The 20,000-nt window shown below is 39.5% G+C and overlaps 1 protein-coding gene and 1 long non-coding RNA gene across 2 annotated transcripts in view; one reads left to right on the forward strand and one right to left on the reverse strand.

Moving 5' to 3' along the window:
• The window catches only part of FBXO33 (F-box protein 33), a 32,167-nt gene extending 15,195 nt beyond the window's left edge, over positions 1-16,972 (reverse strand). The window contains exon 1 of the mRNA XM_026513646.4: positions 16,139-16,972. Within this exon, the coding sequence (XP_026369431.2) occupies positions 16,139-16,740 (602 nt within the window). The 5' untranslated portion in view covers positions 16,741-16,972. The remainder of the gene's footprint in view (positions 1-16,138) is intronic.
• The window catches only part of LOC113266161 (uncharacterized), a 454,130-nt gene continuing 451,061 nt past the window's right edge, over positions 16,932-20,000 (forward strand). Inside the window, exon 1 of the long non-coding RNA XR_008957144.1 lies at positions 16,932-17,227. This is a non-coding gene — a long non-coding RNA (uncharacterized LOC113266161). The remainder of the gene's footprint in view (positions 17,228-20,000) is intronic.

Here is a 20,000-nt window from a genome sequence, read left to right on the forward strand (position 1 = left end):
TCTTTGTTTCTTAATGAGTTTGGTTACAGGTCTGTCAATCTTGTTTATCTTTTCCAAGAACCAACTCTTGGTTTCCTTGAGTCTTTCTTTTCTTTCTTTCCTTCCTTCCTTTCCTTTTTCTTTTTTTCTTTTCTCTTTTCTTTCTTTTTCTTTCTTTCTTTCTTTCTTTCTTTCTTTCTTTCTTTCTTTCTTTCTTTCTTTCTTTCTTTCTTTCTCCTTCCTTCCTTCCTTCCTTCCTTCCTTCCTTCCTTCCTTCCTTCCTCCCTCCCTCCCTCTCTCTCTCTGTCATTTACATCTGCCCTGACCTTTATTTCCTTTCTTCTACTCACCTTGGGTTTTATTCTTCTCTTTCTAGTTCCTTTAGGCATAAGATCGATCATTTGAATTTTTTCTTGTTTCTTATTTCTTAGGACTGTATTGCTATATACTTCCCTCTTAGAACTGCTTTTGATGTGTCCCAGAGATTTTGGACTATTGTGTTTTCATTTTCATTTGTCATCATGTATTTTTTGATTTCTTCTTTGATTGTTTCATTGACCCATTGGTTGTTCAGTGTCATGTTGTTTAGTCTCCACATGTTTGTGGGTTTTCCTGTTTTTTTTTCCTTGTGCTTCATTGCTAGGTTTATACTCATGTGTTGGAAAAGATGTTTGGTATGATTTCAATTTTCTTAAATTTACTGAGACTTGTTTTATGGCCCAATATGTGATCTATTCTGGACAATGTTCTATTTACACTTGAAAAGGATGTATATTCTGTTGTTTTTGGATGGAATGTTCTGTGTATATCTGTTATGTCCAGCTGGTCCAATATATCATTCAAAGACATTGCTTCCTTACAGGGTTGCCTGGGTGGCGCAGTTGGTTAAATGTTCAATTCTTGGTTTCAGCTCAGGTCATGATCTCAGGGTTATGAGATCAAACTCCACATAAGGCTCTGTGCTCAACAGAGTCTGCTTGAGATTCTCTCTTCCTTTCCCTCTGCCCCACCTCCCCCTGCCCTGCTCATCTGCAGTCTCTAAATACATAAAATCTTTAAATCAAAACAAAAACAGACATTTTCTTATTAATTTTGTCTGAATGATCCATCCATTGATGTATTAATGTCCTCTGCTGTTATTGTATTACTGTTATTTTCTCTCTTTATGTCCATTAATATTTGCTTTATGTAGTTAGGTGCTCCAATATCAGGTCCACAGATATTTACAATTGTTATTTCTTCTTGATGGATTGATTCTTTTATCATCACTATGTAATACCCTTGTTTGTCTCTTGTTACAATCTTCGTTTTAAAGTCTGTTTTGTCTGACGTAAGTATTGCTACTCCAGTTTTGTTTTTTTTTTTTTAAAGATTTTATTGATTTACTTGAGAGAGAGTGAGAGCCAGGGTGAGAGAGAGGGAGAAGCAGACTCCCCACTGAGCAGGGAGCCTGATGCAGGGCTTGAACCCAGGACCCAGAGATCATGACTTGAGCTGAAGGCAGATGCTTAACCGACTGAGCCACCCAGGTGACCCAACTACTCCAGCTTTTATAAACTTTCATTTACATGGTGAATATTTTCCATCCATCACTTTTAATCTGTAGGCATCATTAGGTCTGAGGTGAGTCTCTTGTAGGTAGCATATAGATGGGTCTTATTATTTTTTTTTATCCATCCACCACTCTATGTCTTTTGATTGGAGCATTCAGGCCATTTACATTTAAAGTAATCATTGATAGTTATATACTTATTGCCATTTAAAAATTTTGTTTATTGGTTGTTTTTGTAGTTCTTCTTTGTTCCTTTCTTCTTCTCTTGCTCTCCTTCTTTGTGATTGATTAGTATCTATAGTGTTTTATTTGGCTTTATTTCTCTTTACTTTTGGTGTATCTGTTATAGGTTTTGGGTTTGTGGTTACCATGAGGTTCATGTATGTCATCCAAAGTAAATAGCAGTCCATATTAACTTGATAGTCATTTAAGTTCAAACACATTCTTAAAAAAATTTTTTTTCCTTTTTCCTCTTTTTTTCTCTTTTCACTCCCTTCTCCACTTTTTTTTTTTAAGATTTTATTTATTTATTTGACAGAGAGAGACAGCCAGCGAGAGAGGGAACACAAGCAGGGGGAGTGGGAGAGGAAGAAGCAGGCTTCCAGCAGAGAAGCCTGATGCGGGGCTCGATCCCAGGACTCCGGGATCACGCCCTGAGCCGAAGGCAGATGCTTAACAACTGAGCCACCCAGGCACCCCCCTTCTCCACTTTTTTGTATATGTTGTCATATTTTACATATTTTTATTCATTTTTTTTATGTTTAATTATGGCCATTCCTTTTCCACTTAAAGAAGTCATTTTAACATTTCTTGCAAGGCTGGTTTAGTGGTGATAAATTCCTTTATCTTTTCTTTTCTGGGAAACTTTTTTATCTCTTCTTCAAATCCGAAAGCTAACCTTGCCAGGTAGAGTATTCTTGGTTATAGGTTTTTCCTTTTAGTACTTGCCACTCTCTTCTGGCTTGCAAAGTTTCTGCTGAAAATTCAGCTGATAGTCTTATAGGTTTTCCTTTCAAGGTAACTTAGTGTTTCTAGCTGGTTTTAAGATTCTCTCTTTACCTTTTTTTTTTTTTTTAAGATCTAATTTATTTGTTTGATGGAGAGAGAGACAGCTAGTGAGAGAGGGAACACAAGCAGGGGGAGTGGGAGAGGAAGAAGCAGGCTCCCAGTGGGGCAGGGAGCCCGATGTGGGCCTCGATCTCAGGACTCTGGGATCACGCTCTGAGCCGAAGGCAGACGCTTAACGACTGAGCCGCCCAGACACCCCTCTCTCTTTATCTTTAACCTTAGATATTTTGATTATTTTGCGCGGTGGTGTGGACCTCCTTGGGTTCATCTTGTTTGGAACTCTGCTTCTTGGACTTGGATGTCTATTTCTCTCCCTAGGTTAGGGGTTTTCAGATATTATTTCTTCAAGTAAGTTTCTACACCTTTCTCTTTTTCTTCTTCTGGGACCCCTATAATGTGAACATTTGTTCACTTGATTTTAAGAGATCTCTTAATCTATCCTACTTAAAAAATTTTTTTAATTTTAAAAATTATTTTTTCCCCCTCTTTTTGATGTTCAGCTTGTGTGCTTTCTATTATCTTGTCTTCCAGATTGCTGATATGTTCTTCTGCAACCTCTAAACTACTGTTGCTTCCCTCCAGGAAAAAAAACCCAAACACTGACAACGCAATGACAGCTTTCAAATATATTCTGTTGAAATCAGATTATCGATCATATAGCGAAGCCAAGAAAACTGCATATAGTCTCAGGTGGCTCACTACTGTTTCAGATGGTAAAAATGGGACTGAAAAGAACATCTGGCAACAACACTAGAATAGAATATACTAAACCAGGGCAATAAACAGATGCCTCATTTTGAGGCCATGAGATAATACCAGTAACAAGGTAATTGTGCCACATAATCCTTTTACTTAAATACAAAATCTGTGACCTACTTTTATTTATTTAGTTTATTTATTCATTTATTTGTTATTGAATCAGCAAATAACCTAAAGAAACAAACAGGGTTCTTTCCTGCACAATGTCCATAACATGCACTTTCTCAAAAGGCATGTAATAAAGACATATTGGGAAAAAATTACAGTTGGTTACAAAGTTTTCTTTCATCTCAATTCTTCAAATTAGTTTAGCTCTGTTCCTAAGGTAATATTAATAGGATACAACCTACTTACTATTACCAGTCCCCCTTACAACACATATTAGCTCTTTTTTTTTTTTAAGATTTATTTATTTATTTGAGAGAGTGGGAAAGACAGTGTGCATGAGTGCGTGCACGAGTAGGGGGAGAGGTAGGGAAGAGGGAGAAGCAGACTCCCTGTGGAGCAGGAAGCCCGATGATGATCACAGGACCCTGGAATTAAAACCCGAACTGAAGGCAGATGCTTAACTGACTGAGCCACGCAGGCACCCTTGCAACACATCTTAGATGTGTTGTGAAAGCACAAAACCATAAACAATGTTTGCTAATCAATCCCCTGAGCCATGCAATAGGCTACACTAACTGCCAAAAGAGAACGAATTTCTTTAACCTAATTGCATTCTTCTTTAATCCTATTTCAAAAAGCCATCAGTTTTAGATCTAGAGCTGTCAGATTATTAAGTACTTACAACTGAGAAACTCAGCCTATAGACCGCTCTCCTACTCTTTGTTCATTCAATTATTAAAATATGTATAATGTGTCAATGATGTGAAAAGTTATGGCAGTTAAGCTTCCAGTGTCCATGAGTTTAGTCTCTTGGCATAGAAATAGAGGTTTTAGGAGGACTCATTTAAAAAACATTGGATGAGAATAAGGAATTATTAATTACTTTGTTAATGTGTATTAATGGCATTGTGTTTATATTTTAAAAAGTCCACAATTTTCAGAGCTTTATACTGAACTGTGTAGTGTAAAATGACATTGATATCTTGGATTTGCTTTAAAATGCTTCAGTAAAGATAAAAGAGGGCAAATGTGGCAAAATCCTTAAATTACTGAATCTGGGTGATAGGTTGGTTCATTGTGTCTAGTTTTTGTGTATGTTAAAAAGTTTCATTAAAAAAATTAGAAAACCAGGCAGTCATTTCTCTGTATAACTGGCAAGTTCACTTAACTATTCTGTGGTTCAGTTTCAGCATCGGTAAAATAGCAATAATAATGACACCTACCCTTACTGTTGTTTAATACTGTTGCTTCTCTGGGAAAACTAGTTTAACATTTTAGGGGTTGTTAAGAACACATCTACTCAGCTCTCTGCAGTGCTGGCAATACACGTGGACCTTACCCAGCCTCATGATTGTTGTGGTGACTCTAACTGGAGTTTGGTATCAGGAAGGTGATGGCTTGAGAAGGTGGGTCTAAGCTATGGAAGATCAAAGTCTCTTGCCTCAGGCGACTACCTTTCTTCTTAGCCTTGAACCAAAACTGTCCTTTTGAGGTTTCTAAGAGTGAGATTCTGATTCTTTTTTCAAGTAACTAGCAACATCTGAATAAAAGGTAGCTCAGTTCTGCCCTTGTTTCCTCCCCTTTTCCTTGTCCACTGAAGAGATGTAATAGAAGAGTACACATGATGAATGTCTGGGTAGGAAAACAGAGTTATCTGGGCTTATGGTTACAAATGACAAGACCAGTGATTTGGGGCAAAGAATCCTTGTGCAGAGTACTACCTGCTTCTTCCTTTCCACTTAGTCCCACCATCTTGAGCCTGTAACTCATATGAGGGCCAGACTTAAGCAAATTCAAAGAAGTAATGGGTTTATATGAAGCAGGAAACGAGGGAGGAGAAAAGAGGGAACGGAATATTCCAAGCGACTGCAGGAAGACCAGGAAGCTTCTGGAGCAATTCAACACTGACCCAAATTTATATAAGGCTTATATGAACAGGGCACTGTTTGAAGTACTTCATGGTACAAGGGGCTAAATAGCAAAGGTAAGCCATGTTTTCAGAAAACAAACTGTTTAAACCCTAGGTATTTTCTTTTTTTAAAAAAGTATAAATCATTAACACAAAAGGAAAGCACAACGAATAAAAATAGCCAATGGAAAAATATTTTTAGACATATTTAGTGAGTAATTACAAGGGCAATGTAATATTAGTTAAACAATTACATCTAATTTTTTATACTAACATTCTATTTCTAGAAGGCCTCCAGATAAAAATTCAGAATCAGACTACTCATCGCTTTCACTGCCCCCACACTTGTCCACAGCACCATCATCCCATGGCTGGATTACTGCAAAGATCTCCTGACCCAGCCTGTTGCTTCTTCCCTTGTCCTGCTACAAACTATTCCCAACACAGCATCTGGAATATTCCTTTTTTTTTTAAAAAAAAATCCTTTAATTTGAGTATAGTTGACACACAATGTTACATTAGTTTCTGGTGTACAAAATAGATTCAACTTCTCTATACATCATGCTATGCTCACCACAAGTGTAGCTACCATCTGTCAACATACAATGCTATCGCAATATCATTGACTATATTCCTTATGCTGGACCTTTTATTCCCATGACTTATTCATTCCATAACTGGAAGTCTGTATCTCCTACTCCTCTTTACCCATTTTGTCTATCCCCCCCCATACCCTTTCCCTCTGGCAACCATCAGTTTGTTCTGTTAGAGTGTTCCTTTCGAAATATTAGATCCTGTCACTCCTCAGTTCAAAACTTTTTCACGGCTCCTCATCTCACCCAGAGTAAAAGTCGAAGTCCTTCCAAGAGCCTAATAAAGGGCTACTGCTTTCTACTTCATCTTCCCCTTTATGTAGTAGGTAGTGTTCTACATCCCAAGACATTTCCTATTTTACTTAACCATGCATCTGGTCAAAGTCCCATAGTAGAGCTCCTCCACTTATTGCTACTTATTCTAGGAATCACTTCCCAGAGAGACACAGAAGGCTGCTCCCTCCCTACTTTTCTCAACGGGTTGTGTGCACTTACCTTTTCAATAGTAGTTTCAATATACATATAATTTTCATATACATATTTAAGTTGTATGTTTTGCAGCATGTACACTGTAAATGTATTAAAATTCCACTGAAAAGAGTTATCTTTTTACTTTTTAGCATAAAAATTTCCCTATGAATTAAACAACCATCACAACTTTTGATAGCCTTTTATAAAAACCTATACATATACAGGCATACCGCTGAGACACTGTGGGTCTGGTTCTAGACCACCACAATAAAGCTAATATTGTAATAAAGCCAAGTCAAAATGAATTTTTTGGTTTCCCAGTCAGTGCATATACAAGCTCTTTTATACTATATTGTAGACTGTCAAGTGCACAGCAGCATCATGTCTAAGTGTACATGACTTAATTAAAAAATACTTTATTGCTAAAAACCCATCATCTGAGCTTTAAAAAAATTTTTTTTAATTTTTTACTCGTGGAGGGTCTTAACTCCATGTTGATGGCTGCTGAATGATCAGAATGGTGGTTGCTGAAGGATGGGGTGGGGTGGCAATTTCTTAAAATAAGACAATAAAGTTTGCCACATCAACTGACTCTTCCTTTCAGGAATATTTTTCTGTAGCATACAAGGCTGTTTGATAGCATTTTACCCACAATGGGGTCAATCCTCTCAAACCATCCTGCTGCTTTATCAACTAACTTTATGTAATATTCCAAATCTTTTGTTGTCATGTCAATAATCATCACAGCACCTTCACTAGGAGTAGATTAAATATCAAGAAACCACTCTCTTTGCCCATCCGTAAGAAGCAACTCCTCATTCATTAAAGTTTGATCATGAGATTACAGTAATTCAGTCACATCTACAAGCTCCATTTCTACTTCTGGTTCTCTTGTTATTTTTCCACCATATCTGCAGTTACTATCTCTACTGAAATCTTGAACCCCTCAAAATCATCCATGAGGATTGGAGTCAAGTTTTCCAAACTCCTTTGATGTTGGTATTTTGACTTCTTCAAGTGAACTATGATTCTTCTTAATGACATCTAGAATGGTGATTCTTTTCCAGAGGTTTTCAATTTACTTTGCCCAGATTATCAGAAGAATCACGATTTATGATAGCGATAGCCTTACAATATGTATTTCTTGAATAATAATACTTGAAAGTCAAAATTACTCCTCGATCCAAGGGTTGCAGAATGGATGTTGTGCTAGCAGTCATGAAAACAACACTGAATGCACTGTACGGCTCCATCGGAGCTCTCGGGTGAACAGGTGCATTGTCATAAGCTATAATTTTATTTTATTTTTTTTATTTTATTTTTTTTTTTTTAAAGATTTCATTTTATTTATGTGACAGAGAGACAGCCAGTGAGAGAGGGAACACAGCAAGGGGAGTGGGAGAGGAAGAAGCAGGCTCCCAGCCGAGGAGCCCGATGTGGGACTCGATCCCGGAACGCCGGGATCACGCCCTGAGCCGAAGGCAGACGCTTTAACGACTGCGCTACCCAGGCGCCCCATAAGCTATAATTTTAAAAGGATTTTTTTTTTTTTTTCCGAGCAGTAAGTAGGTCTAAAGAGGAGGCTCAAAATATTCAGTAAACCATGTTGTAAATGGATGTGCTGTCATCCAGGCTTTGTTGTTCCATTTACAGAGCAAAGGCAGAGTAGAGTTAGCATAATTCTTAAGGGCCCTATGATTTTGGGAATAGTCAGTGAGCACTGTTTTCAACTTAAAGTCACCAGTTGCATTATCTCCTAATAAAAGAGTCCACCTGTCTTTTGAAGCTTTGAAGTGAAGCATTGACTTCTCCTCCCTAGCTATTCAAGTCCTAGATGGCATATTCTTCCAACAGTAGGCTGTTTGTCTATATTGAAAAGCTGTTGCTTAGTGTAGCCATCTTCATTAATTATCTTAGCCAGATCTTTTGGATAACTTGCTACAGCTTCTGTATCAGCAATTACTGCTTCACCTTGTATCTTGATGTTATGGAGGTGACTTCTTTCCTTAAACCTCATGAACCAACTTCTGCTAGCTTCAAACTTTTTTCTGTAGCTTCCTCGCCTCTTTCAGCCTTCACAGAACTGAAAAGAGTTAGGGCCTTGCTCTGGATTAGGCTTTGGCTTAAGGGAATGTTGTGGCTGGTTTGATCTTCTATCCAGACTGCTAAAACTTTCTCCGTATTGGCAATAAGGCTGTTCCACTTATCATCTGTGTGTTCCCTGGGGTAGCACTTCTTATTTATTTATTTATTTATGTATGTATTTATTTATTTATAAGAGACAGAGAGAGCATGAGCTAAGGGAGAGGCAGAAGCAGACTCCCCACTGAGCAAGGAGCCTGACGTGGGGCTCAATCCCAGGACCCCGGGTTCATGACCCAAGCCGAAGCCAGATGCTTAACTGACTGAGCCACTGAGGTGCCCCAGCACTTTTAATTTCCTTTAGAATGTTTCTTTTGAATTCACAACTTGGCTATTTGCCACAAGAAGTCTAGCTTTTGGCCTATCTCGGCCTTTGACATGCCTTCCTCACTAAGCTTAATAATTTTTAGCTTCTGATTTAAAGTGAGATACATGTGACTCTTCCTGTCACTTGAGTCCATTTCAAAATTATTAACTGGCCTAATTTCAATATTGTTGTGTCTCAGGGTCTAAGAGAGGCCTGAGGAGAAGGAATGGCCGCTCAGTCAGAGCAGTCAGAACACAACACTTACTAAGTTTGCTATCTTATGTGGAAATGGTTTGTGGCACCCCAAAATCATTACAGTAGTAACATCAAAGATCACTGACCACAGATCACCATAACAAATCTAATAATAATGAAAAAATTTAAAATACTGTGGGAATTACCAACATATGACACAGAGACACAAAGTGAGCAAGTACTGTTGGAAAAATGGTGTCCACAGACTTGCTCCATACAGGTTTGTCACAAAATGTCAATTTGCAAAAAAAACTTATCTGCCAAGTGTAATAAAGCAAAGCACAATAAAACAAGGTATGCCTGTGGTATTCACTGGTTAGTTTGGGCAATTCTTTGAAAAAAATATTAACCACCTATGAGCCTAAGAAATATTCCTTAAGTTCTAACTACAAAGGCTCAAGACCTTTCATCTTTTTCTGGGATTCTGTTGGACTGTTTAATATAACTGGGACCAAAAGTTTGAGATCTTGGTCATAATGACCTTGTTCTCTCTTTTGTGGTTCAGAATGGGGGAACTTTATCTGTGGCAGTAACTTTAGCATGTTTCTTTCTATTTCAGAGGATCCAAAATTATTTCTTTGATGTAATAAATAGTATCAGTGGAAAACTGCAAAACACAGCCACCCTGAATTAAAGTTCATATAGCCAAGTCTAGCTACCTATGGAAAAGTCACATACAAGAAAACGGCTACTTTAAAAGAATGTTCTTAAAAAGGTTAAAACGTTTCCCAGTGCTGTAAAGGAGCTCATTAAATGTAATGTTTTCATTTTCTAAGCTGGTAAAAGCTGAAATAATCTACATCATTACAAGAAATTCTTTCAGGTCAATTCTACTCTTAGTCCATGTTGAATACTAAGTGTGTTTACATCCACATAACACTTTTGATAATGTATTTCCTCCTCTCACAAATGCTAATGAATGACCACAGCCAAATGAAACAAACAAAAACAAACACTTTAGAGAAATGTTGTCCAATAGAACTCTCTGCCATGATGGCAATATTCTGTTCCATGCTGTCTAATAATGGTAGCCACCAGCCACATGTGGCTATTGAGCACTTGAAATGTGGCTAGTGTGACTGACTAATCTTTAATTTTATTTAAGAAATTAAAAATTCAAAAGTTATATGTGACTAGTGGCTACCAAATTGTACAGCACAATTTCAGGGACCAGAAATAAGTCATCGGCTTCTCACAGTATCCCTTATTAGTTTTATTAGGATCTGGTAAGTAAAATCTCCTAGCATTTGGTTTATGATTAACTTAATAACCTTGTAAGAATCACCATCATCCTCTATTCCCAGAGATTACACAAAAAAAAGTTTACATAAGACTGATATTTAAAATTATCGAACATGCTATTAAAAGATCATTTTAACAATACTAACGATAAGAAAACTGAGTGATTATTACAGAATAATGATGGGAAAATATTTGATTCTCCCTTTTCTCTACATTCAAGCATCAAGTCCTTTGTCTCTACTTTCTTTTTTTTTTTTTTTTTAATTAAGATTATTTATTTATTTATTCGACAGAGACAGCCAGCGAGAGAGGGAACACAAGCAGGGGGAGTGGGAGAGGAAGAAGCAGGCTCATAGCAGAGGAACCTGATGTGGGGCTCAATCCCACAACGCCAGGATCACACCCTGAGCCGAAGGCAGACGCTTAACCGCTGTGCCACCCAGGTGCCCCTGTCTCTACTTTCAAAATATATTCTAAATCTATTTACTTTTCTTCATCTCCACTGTCTCCACCATACTCTAAGCTACCATCTCTGTCTAGATTATCGTTAACAGTTTCCCAAGCTTCCCTGCGTCTTCTCTTCTTCCCTCTTACAATTCATTCATTACACAGCAACCAGAGTGTCTTAAAATGAAAATTAGATCACATTACTCTTGCCCTTAAATATTTTTCAGTGATTTCTTCAATGCTTAGAATAAGCATAGAATAGAATGCTTAGCTCAAACTTCATTCCACAAGCCCACATAACCAATCCCATCCCTTCCTCCTCCTACATCTCAAAGCATCATGACACCCCTTCCACTTTCATTCTCATGGTTCTGCCATACTTTCTTTTCTACTGCTCCAACAGAGTAAAAATTTGTCTGGCCCAAGGCCTTGGTGCTAGTGTTTTTTTTTTTTTTTTTTTTCCTGCTTAAAATGCTATTTGCTCAGCTCCTTGGATGGGTGACTTGTGTCATTCACATTGCAGCTCAAATGTCCTTCTCAGACATGTTTTCCCTCACTACTTTAATGTTGCCACCTAGTCACTATTACGGTCTTCTTTCATTTTCACAACTGAAATAATCTTTCTTTCATTTATTTACTTGTTTCCTTCCTTCCCCTCTAGAATGTTGACTCCATGAGAATGGGAAGTTTGTCTTCACTGTTTGGCACATAGTAGGCTCTCAATATTTGGAGGAAAAAAAACAGGTATTTTATAACTTTCATTTTAGGCCCTAAATAAATTGATCAAGTTGGGTGAGCCCTTTCAAGGATGCCTCAGAACTAACACATTAAAATGGAAATAATTTAATCACTTCACTCAAAAGCTTACTTCACAGCTTCATTTAACACAGAAAAAATAGTATTTTACTTTAACAGTCTTTTGCTGAGTTTTATTTCATATCCTCCATCTATCAGTTCTCAGTCATTGTAAGAATGTACCTATGGACTAGAGAGAACGCTAACTCTTCTCCGTAGCCCTCCCAGAAGGTTAGTTTCTTTAACAAGTTAGAATCTCTTCCTTTCTCAATGACCTATGGAACCACTTTATATCATCGGTTTTAAGGTAAGGAGTCTGTTGGATATGATCATCTCAACCTTCCCTCTCTATGCGCAATCAGGTCTTGGACAGTATACACTGGTCAGAGACCCAATATATTTTATTTTATTTTTTTTAAAGATTTTATTTATTTATTTGAGAGAAGGCAAGTGAGTGCATGAGCGGAGAAAGGGGCAGAGGGAGAAGGAGAAGCAGACTCCCCGTTCAGTGGGGAGCCTGATGTGGTGCTCGATCCCAGGATCCTGAGATCGTGACCTGAGCTGAAGGCAGCCCTTAACCGACTGAGCCACCCAGGTGCCCCAGAGTCCCAATATATTTTAATATTTATTTTGCAAAAGGGCTTTTTACACAAATAATAAAAGCTCTCAAAAGAAAGATGCTATTATTACATGTATTTACTACATTATGAGAGGGGAAAATATTTCAAGAAAAATAAGGCTGAAGGTTGTTGAACACAACACCTTCAAGGCATTTCCTACCATCTTAGATAATAATATGAACTGTCCAAAGAATTTTAACCTATTTTCAGATGCATTTTTAAACAGCCTTATCCGTTTTTGGGTCTTGGTAGACTGATGTTGAGAAAATAATACAAAAGTTAGACTTTTCTTCATCAACAAGACAAAATTTAAGAATTATTAACAGAACTTCTACTACTTAGAGGTTATGTAAGCAGGCATAGCCATGAAATGGTCAATGTACATGTATGTAGTTGGGAGTTGTAGCCCAGATTTTTAACAAGAAAATCTCCCTCATAAAATCTCTCTGGCCTACTGCAATATTTATTTTTAATAAAAATATTGCCCCCAATTTAGAATTTCATCCAACAAAGCTCCTGTAAAATACTTATACAGTCCAGAAAAGCATAAACTGGATGATGACAATGTACTTATATGTGCTGTTTAAAAATAAGTATGTTTAGGGACGCCTGGGTGGCTCAGTTGGTTAAGTGTCTGCCTTTGGCTCAGGTCGTGATTCCAGGGTCCTGGGACTGAGTCCCTCATTGGGCTCCTTGCTCAGTGGGGAATCTGCTTCTCCCTCTACCTGCCGCCGCCGCTCCCCAACCTTGTTCTTTCTCTCTCTGACAAATAGATAAATAAAATCTTAAAAAAAGTAAGTATTTTTAGTGATTGAGTCTATTAGCTATTATCATAAATCTTACTGTCCATGAACTCATTTTTCCAAAATACAGCATTTCAATAGGCAGTACTCAACAACCAGATTAAATCCTAAAAATGAGTATCTACATGTGTTGTTTTGAACTTTTAAGAACAATTTCTTATGGAACAACTGCAGAAGAAATTCAGCCTATTTAACTTACAATACAGTTGAATGAGAAATACCTACTGCATTTCTGTTCTTACTTTCTGTTTCTTACAATACTGGCAGATACTATAGACTCCCATAGGGAAGGGAAGAGGACTGTGTTTTGCCCTTTGAGAGGCATTTCTGCACCTCTTTGATCTTCATCAGTTGCTCCTAACATCTAAGATATCTGTAAAGAGGCTACAATCGCTCTTGGAGTACATGCGCATATGAAACCTAGGAATCAAGCAGAAACTAAAATGCTGATTATCCTCTTGGAAGAGTACCCTTGAAAAGTTCCCACAATCCAAGGTTATAGTTTTAGTTCTTTTCCTGGGGGACATGAAAATATCTGGAACACAACAAAGTAACGATCTGAGTTGTATAGATTATATACAGGAATTCACCAAAGTCCAGAAGCATCAGGCTTGTGAACAGGTAGGTTTCATACCCCCTTTAGTACTTATAAAAATGGCAGAAATCATAAACCAAAACTACTATAAATTTAACTTGGAAGCGTAAAGAACAATATCAAATATTCGTTTTTCTCATTAGTTTTTAAATTTAATGGTTTGAAAAACCCAAAAAACACTAAATTAAATTGTTTTCTTCTTCACTGAACCTGAGTCTATAGTTTAAGTGCTTACAGAAGGAAATAAGTATAGGCTTTAACAAAATTACCAAATAAACAACTTGATCTAAAACATTTCAAATTTGTTAAAATTGAAAGAAAACTAGTCCCATTTATGTTTTTAACATTCACGTTAGCACTTTCAATATTACTAGAATATCTCAAGACGTTTTCAAAAATAAAGGCTAAATTAATTTATTTCCAAACATATAAAGATAATTTATTTTAAAAAATCCTTTGAAGTATCATTAGTACATATAATACATGTAGTATTACTACACTTTAATTTCAGACACACACAATGAATGTGCTACCAAAGCCGTACAACACAGTACCATCCCTACTGTAAATGACAAGAAAACCTTAAAATCAGAGATGACAGTGTGCTGTATTTGTATAGAAGTGATAGCTGACCCAAATGCGCAGGCCTAAGGGGGCATTATAGACAGGTAGATTGGGATGCTAATAAGAGGGGTAGGTATACTTTTATTTGTCATTTATACCTCAATAAAGCTAAAAAAAAAGTGGTGGGGTAAGGAGAGAAGTAAGAGAAAAATTAAATAACAAAAGAAAGAGGTGATATACCACTATTTTGCCTGTATAACGTTATCCTTCCATCCAACCAACCAAGCAGTTATTAAAACACTTAAAAGGAATGAGGCACTCTCTAAGGCTTGTTTGTACTTGGACCAAAGGCAAGCATTTTTTTTTTTTTTTTTGGATGGTTGCTCAGAAGTGCCATCTAATCTGAGAACAGAAAAATCTAATTAGTACTCACAGAATTCACTCCCACTCTTGGTCTCATCAGTGTTTTAAGTGCTCAGTGACTCTGAATCTTTTAAACTCTGGGTCATTTGGTCCTCTAGAGAGTCTCTGAGTCTCCAATTTAGAGCTTCAAACAGCCTCTCTTGCTACATACAACCAAAGAAAGAAAATGGAATGGCTTGGTGTGAAAAGTTGGGGAAACACACAGGCCACTGGAATGGTGGAGCCGTCCTCCAGGTACAACTTGGAGCTACGTGCTTATCTCCCACTCTTTTGATTCAGATACAGCATTTATATTAAATCAGTACCTTCTCTCAACCCTGTTCAATATAATGCATGATGTTCATCACAATGTATTTATTGCAAAAGGAAGGACACTGCTTTTAGAAAAATGATGCTGTATGACAACGTGTACATCACTTGACCCTGTTAAGCGTCAGTTTCCTTTCTACGAAATAGGGATAATAGTTGCCTTGCCTAACTCACAGGGTCACTGAAAGGATCAAATAAGATAGTGTACTTATAAACTGCTAAAGTATTATTACCATATAAGTTGCTCCTTTTAGAAGTTTCGAACTTTTTTCCGACTCACAGTTTAATTGTAAGGTTAGTTAGAACATCCAGATACGAAAAATTTAAATTAACAGGATTTTGGAGAGGATGATAAATAAAGGAAAATGTTGATAAAGATAATAGTCAGAACATAGGAAGTTAGTCCCAGAATTACAATAAAGTCCTGATGCAAAACCAGGACAGTTATGTGCTTACTCTTTGCAGACATTGGGCAGTTCCCCCAGCACACACAAACACGAAGCTGTACTGTGCTACTTTTAGGCGAATCACTGGGGACAAGTTGAGTCTGGAGGTGCAAGGGGAGGGACTTCCAACCCTGATGATCAGGCTCTTCCCCCATCCCTTTAGCAAACACTCCTCCTACTCTTTGTGCCTGGCCCAGTTAATTGAAACTATTCCTGGTAAGAAAATGGCTGTCAAAGATTTCTTTTAAGGAGAGTCTTGTAACTCTATGAGACACTAGTAGCATACCTACTTCTTTCCCCACCACGAACTATTTTGAATGGACAGGTTCAGATTCAGAAAAACCAGGTTATGTTTTGTTTCTCTCAAGACTCACAGGCCTCCCCCCGCCCGCCCAAGCTTCAGCCCTCTCATCTGTAAAATGAAGAATGACAGCGCCTGTCAGCTTCATCCCAGGGCCACAGAGAGGATGAATGAGGCAGTGCCTGAAAGGCGCCAGGAGTGGTGTCTGACGAAACACCAAGTCCATCACTGTTTATAAAGTATTATGATGAGTCCCGTTATGCCCTCCCGCCTCAAAGAAATCGCCGGATTGGAACTGACACCCGCAGTCACTGAAGAAAGCAACGCTAAATCCGGCCGGGCGTATCCGCACTGAATCTATTTCGGAGTGAGAGGCAGGAAGCAACAAGGGGCCCCGGGAGAAGGGGAGAGGGGAAAGGAGGATGGATGGAGGGTCCATGATGAGCCTACCTGTTGTTCCGGATGCTGACCAGCACGCACAGCACCAGCTCTAAGTAGGTGCGCAGCACTTCCAGCCAACGGGTTGAGAGCTGCAGGGCCTCGACTTCTTCCCCGCCAGTCCCGGTGTCCGCGCCGCCTCCGTCGCCCGGGCCGCCGCCACCGCTCAGGTAATTCTCGGCGGCGAACTCAACACGCAGCTCTCGCACGAACCAGCCGCACTTGCGCATGAGGAATTCGAGCCGAGGCTGCTCCGCGGGGGAGACGCGGAGGCAGATGCGGAGCTGGGGCCAAAGAGCAGGGTAGAAGAGGCACTCGCGCCAGTGCGAGCAGGAAGCTGAGGCCCGCAGCCGGTCGGGCGCGGGCAGGAAGGAGAAGATGTGCACGATCAGCTCGCTGGGTAGCGACGCGGCGCCTGCCGCCTGCCCGCACAGAGCCATCCGGCCCCGGCGCCGGCTGCCAGCCCCCGGCCGCCCCCGCAGTCCACGGAGCAGCCCCCGCAGCCGTCGCAGCTGCTGCAGCCGCAGCCGCCGCCACCGCGCCACCCGGGCGGCCCCGGCTCGGGTTCGAGCTCCCGGCGGTCGGGGATGCGGCACTGACAAGAACAACAACATCAATGACAAGGAAGAAGGGGGCGGAACCGTCGTGGGTCTTGGCGGAACCAAGTACAGCAGAAGTTGCAGAGAGGGGGGAAGGTCTCTGAGGGGGTGGCTTCTAGATAGCCAGCTTCTGGCCCCTTAAACTGTACTCACGCGAGTCCAAGGCCTATATAATCAGTAACTTCAAAACCCTCGCTGGTAATGTTTAGTGCCCAGGAAGCGGCAGGATTTATCGTAAAGAAACAGCACACCTACCCACGCTTGGAGGCGGAGGCAGAGCAGTGGTATAAGCTGAGTTTGACGTCACCGATGGTGGGAGGAGCCCTGCGAGGAGGAGGGCGACTTCCGGAAGAGGGGAGCGCCCGGTTGCCGGTAGGGAAGGGAGAAGCGGCACGTGACTTTTGACGCACGCAGGCCGGCGGGGCGGGGCGGGAAGCGCGGTTGGTGCCGGCGCTAGGCGGCTCGTCCCATCTCCTAGTGGCGGCTGAGTCCCATCAAGTGTGTAAGTTAGTTAGTTAATTTGGACGTTCAGGCGGTGACAGTGGCGGAACTCGGGTCAGTGCGAGGGGTCTCGAAGTTTCTCAGTTGCTGGGCCGAGGACTCAGAGCCAGAGTGTCAGCATGGACCGTGTTTCTGGGCGGACCCACCCGCTTAGTTAAGAGTTTGTGAGAGAGAGAGCCACTACGGAGAGGGAGAGGGCGGACGCGCGGGATAACTCGGACGGGCTGTATCGGGAGAGGAGAAGCGCGGCTCCGGGCGGCCGAGAACACAGACCGAGACCGCAGGGGGACCTTCTTCGCTGGTCCGACCGCGCAAATGACCTCTGCGCACACCTGGTCTGGGGGGAAGGAGTGAGGACAGCGCCACCCTTTGGATTTTGAGGGAGAGAGGGAAGAAAAGGCAAATGAGTTCCATCTCTGGTTGATTATCAGCCTCTTCTCCGGAATTTGAGGGAGGCTCTGAATTCCCGGTTCTGAGATTTGAAGGCATTAGTTGAAAAGAAGCTGATGGTTATGGTAGAGGTTTTCTTTAGTTTGGCGCCCGTAATTTGAGAGATGGATTTTAAAACAGTGTCCCTTAACTTGATCACAACTTGGGAAGTAGTTAACTGGTTGTAAAGGGCGGTGAAGTCAGAAAGGAATAAGTGATTTTATGTAATAATTGAGAATTGCTTTAGTGAGGCTGCCGCTTCAGAGCCTTAACTATGATCTTGGAACAGCCTTGTCCTCTTAGTAAACACCAAGAAGCTGTTCTAGATATTTTTAGCTCTTTGAGGGCCAAACTCTCCGTTCATGCTACTTTGATGGCTTTTGGTGCTTTGCATGTACCATGTTGCCAACGATATCGTGTTGTTACCTGTGAGTTCTCATCAGCTAAGTACCTGTAAGAAAAAAAAGGTATCATTCATGGTAGGTCACTGCTCTGAGCCTCTCTCTTCAAGTGTTCTATGTAATTATTATTATATCTTATGAATACTTTAACGAGCACTTATGGAAACAGCAGTGAATTAGGAAGTTGAGACTTGGATTTTAATTTTTTAATTCTTAAATTCACTGAAGTGTTTTGAAGTGAACTGTAGACCTCTAGATATTCCACTAAGTCCTTCTGTATGCATCTCCATAAAAGCATATTTAACTATATAACAAAAATATTATCACTTTAAATAATAACATCTTAATGTTATCTAATATTCTGATATCTAATATTATAAGTCTTCATATTTATCCATTTATCTCCCGAATAACCTTTATAGCTGTTTTATCCAAACCAGAATCTAGTTGAGGACCACACTTGCTTTTGTTTATGTATTTCAAGTCTCTGTAATCTAGAATAGTCACCCCCAACACATTTTTTTCTCTCTCTGATTAGCTAAAGAGAGGAGACTTATTATCCTGTAAAATATCTCCCCTTCTATAATTGTTTGACTGTTTTTCTCTTGGTGTTTAGCTTATCTCTCTAGTCCTTGAATTTCTAATAAACCTGAACATTAATGCTAAAAGCTTGATTAAGTTGGTGACATCTTGATCTCTCTCCTAAATTTGTTTTGTTTTTCTCATTAAAACAAAGTAATCTGTAAGGTGTTATTTGGCTTCCTAAAAAAGTCTAACTTAATGCCCTTAGTAGTAATTGATAATTCTTGCCTGAATCATAATTTTATTAGGAGTTGCAAAATGATAGTTTCTAATTCTTTCATTTCATCTGTATTTTTAATTTGCATTCTTCTGTATAGTAGAAGCTTTCTTTTATAAACTGGCAACATTTAGTGACTCCAAAATACAGCTTCTGTTGGAAAGTTAGAAAAAAAATGCTTAGTTCTTTTTCTTTCATTACCAATTTTGAAAGTAAGTTTTAGGGCCTCAAAGAGTGACAAATGAGTTTTTCTAGCTTTTATTTTTTTTGAATATCACGTACTCATTGATTTCTGGTATATTTTAATTAATTATTTTTAATATTTTATTTATTTATGTAAAGAGAGAGAGACGGTGCTAGCAGGGGGAGGGGCCAAAGGAGAAGGAAGGGGTTTCAAGCAGACTCCATGCTAAGTGCAGACCCGATTGGGGGGCTTGATCTCAACCTTGAGATCAGGACCTGAGCCTACATCAAGAGTCAGAAGTTTAATTTGCTGATCCACCCAGGTGCCCCTGGTTATTTTTGATTCTCACATTTGATGCTTCTAGAGCGCCTCTCAAAGAATTCTGTGTGATTATTGTTATAATAAAAAATTCCTTGAGCATTTTTATTATTTAATTTATTTATTTATTAAAGATTTTATTTATTTATTTTACAGAGAGACAGCCAGCTAGAGAGGGAACACAAGCAGGGGGAGTGGGAGGGGAAAAAGCAGGCTCCCAGCAGAGCAGGGAGCCCGATGCAGGGCTCAATCCCAGGACTCTGGGATCACGGCGTGACCGAAGGCAGACGCTTAATGACTGAGCCACCCAGGAGCTCCTCCTTGCTCATTTTTAGTAGATGTTACTACGCTGTACTGGGTTGGAGAGTGAGGCTAGATTTTGATCTTTTTTGCTTTTGCTATGATCTAGCTAGGTGACATTTAAACAATTTGCTTAACCTCTTTGGGCCTCATTTTCTCCATCCGTACAAATAGAGTTTTGGCAAGGTTCCCTGCAGCTCTGATATTCTCTGACTTATATGAGAAGACAAAACTTAGACATACTTTACATATCATAAAATTCCTCATTTCAAGTATACAAGTCAGTGATTTTTAGTAATTTTATCAAATGGTGCAGCCATCACTGTAAATCAGTTTTAGAATA

This window comes from Ursus arctos, unplaced genomic scaffold (genome assembly GCF_023065955.2).
Source record: "Ursus arctos isolate Adak ecotype North America unplaced genomic scaffold, UrsArc2.0 scaffold_37, whole genome shotgun sequence".
NCBI lineage: Eukaryota > Metazoa > Chordata > Mammalia > Carnivora > Ursidae > Ursus > Ursus arctos.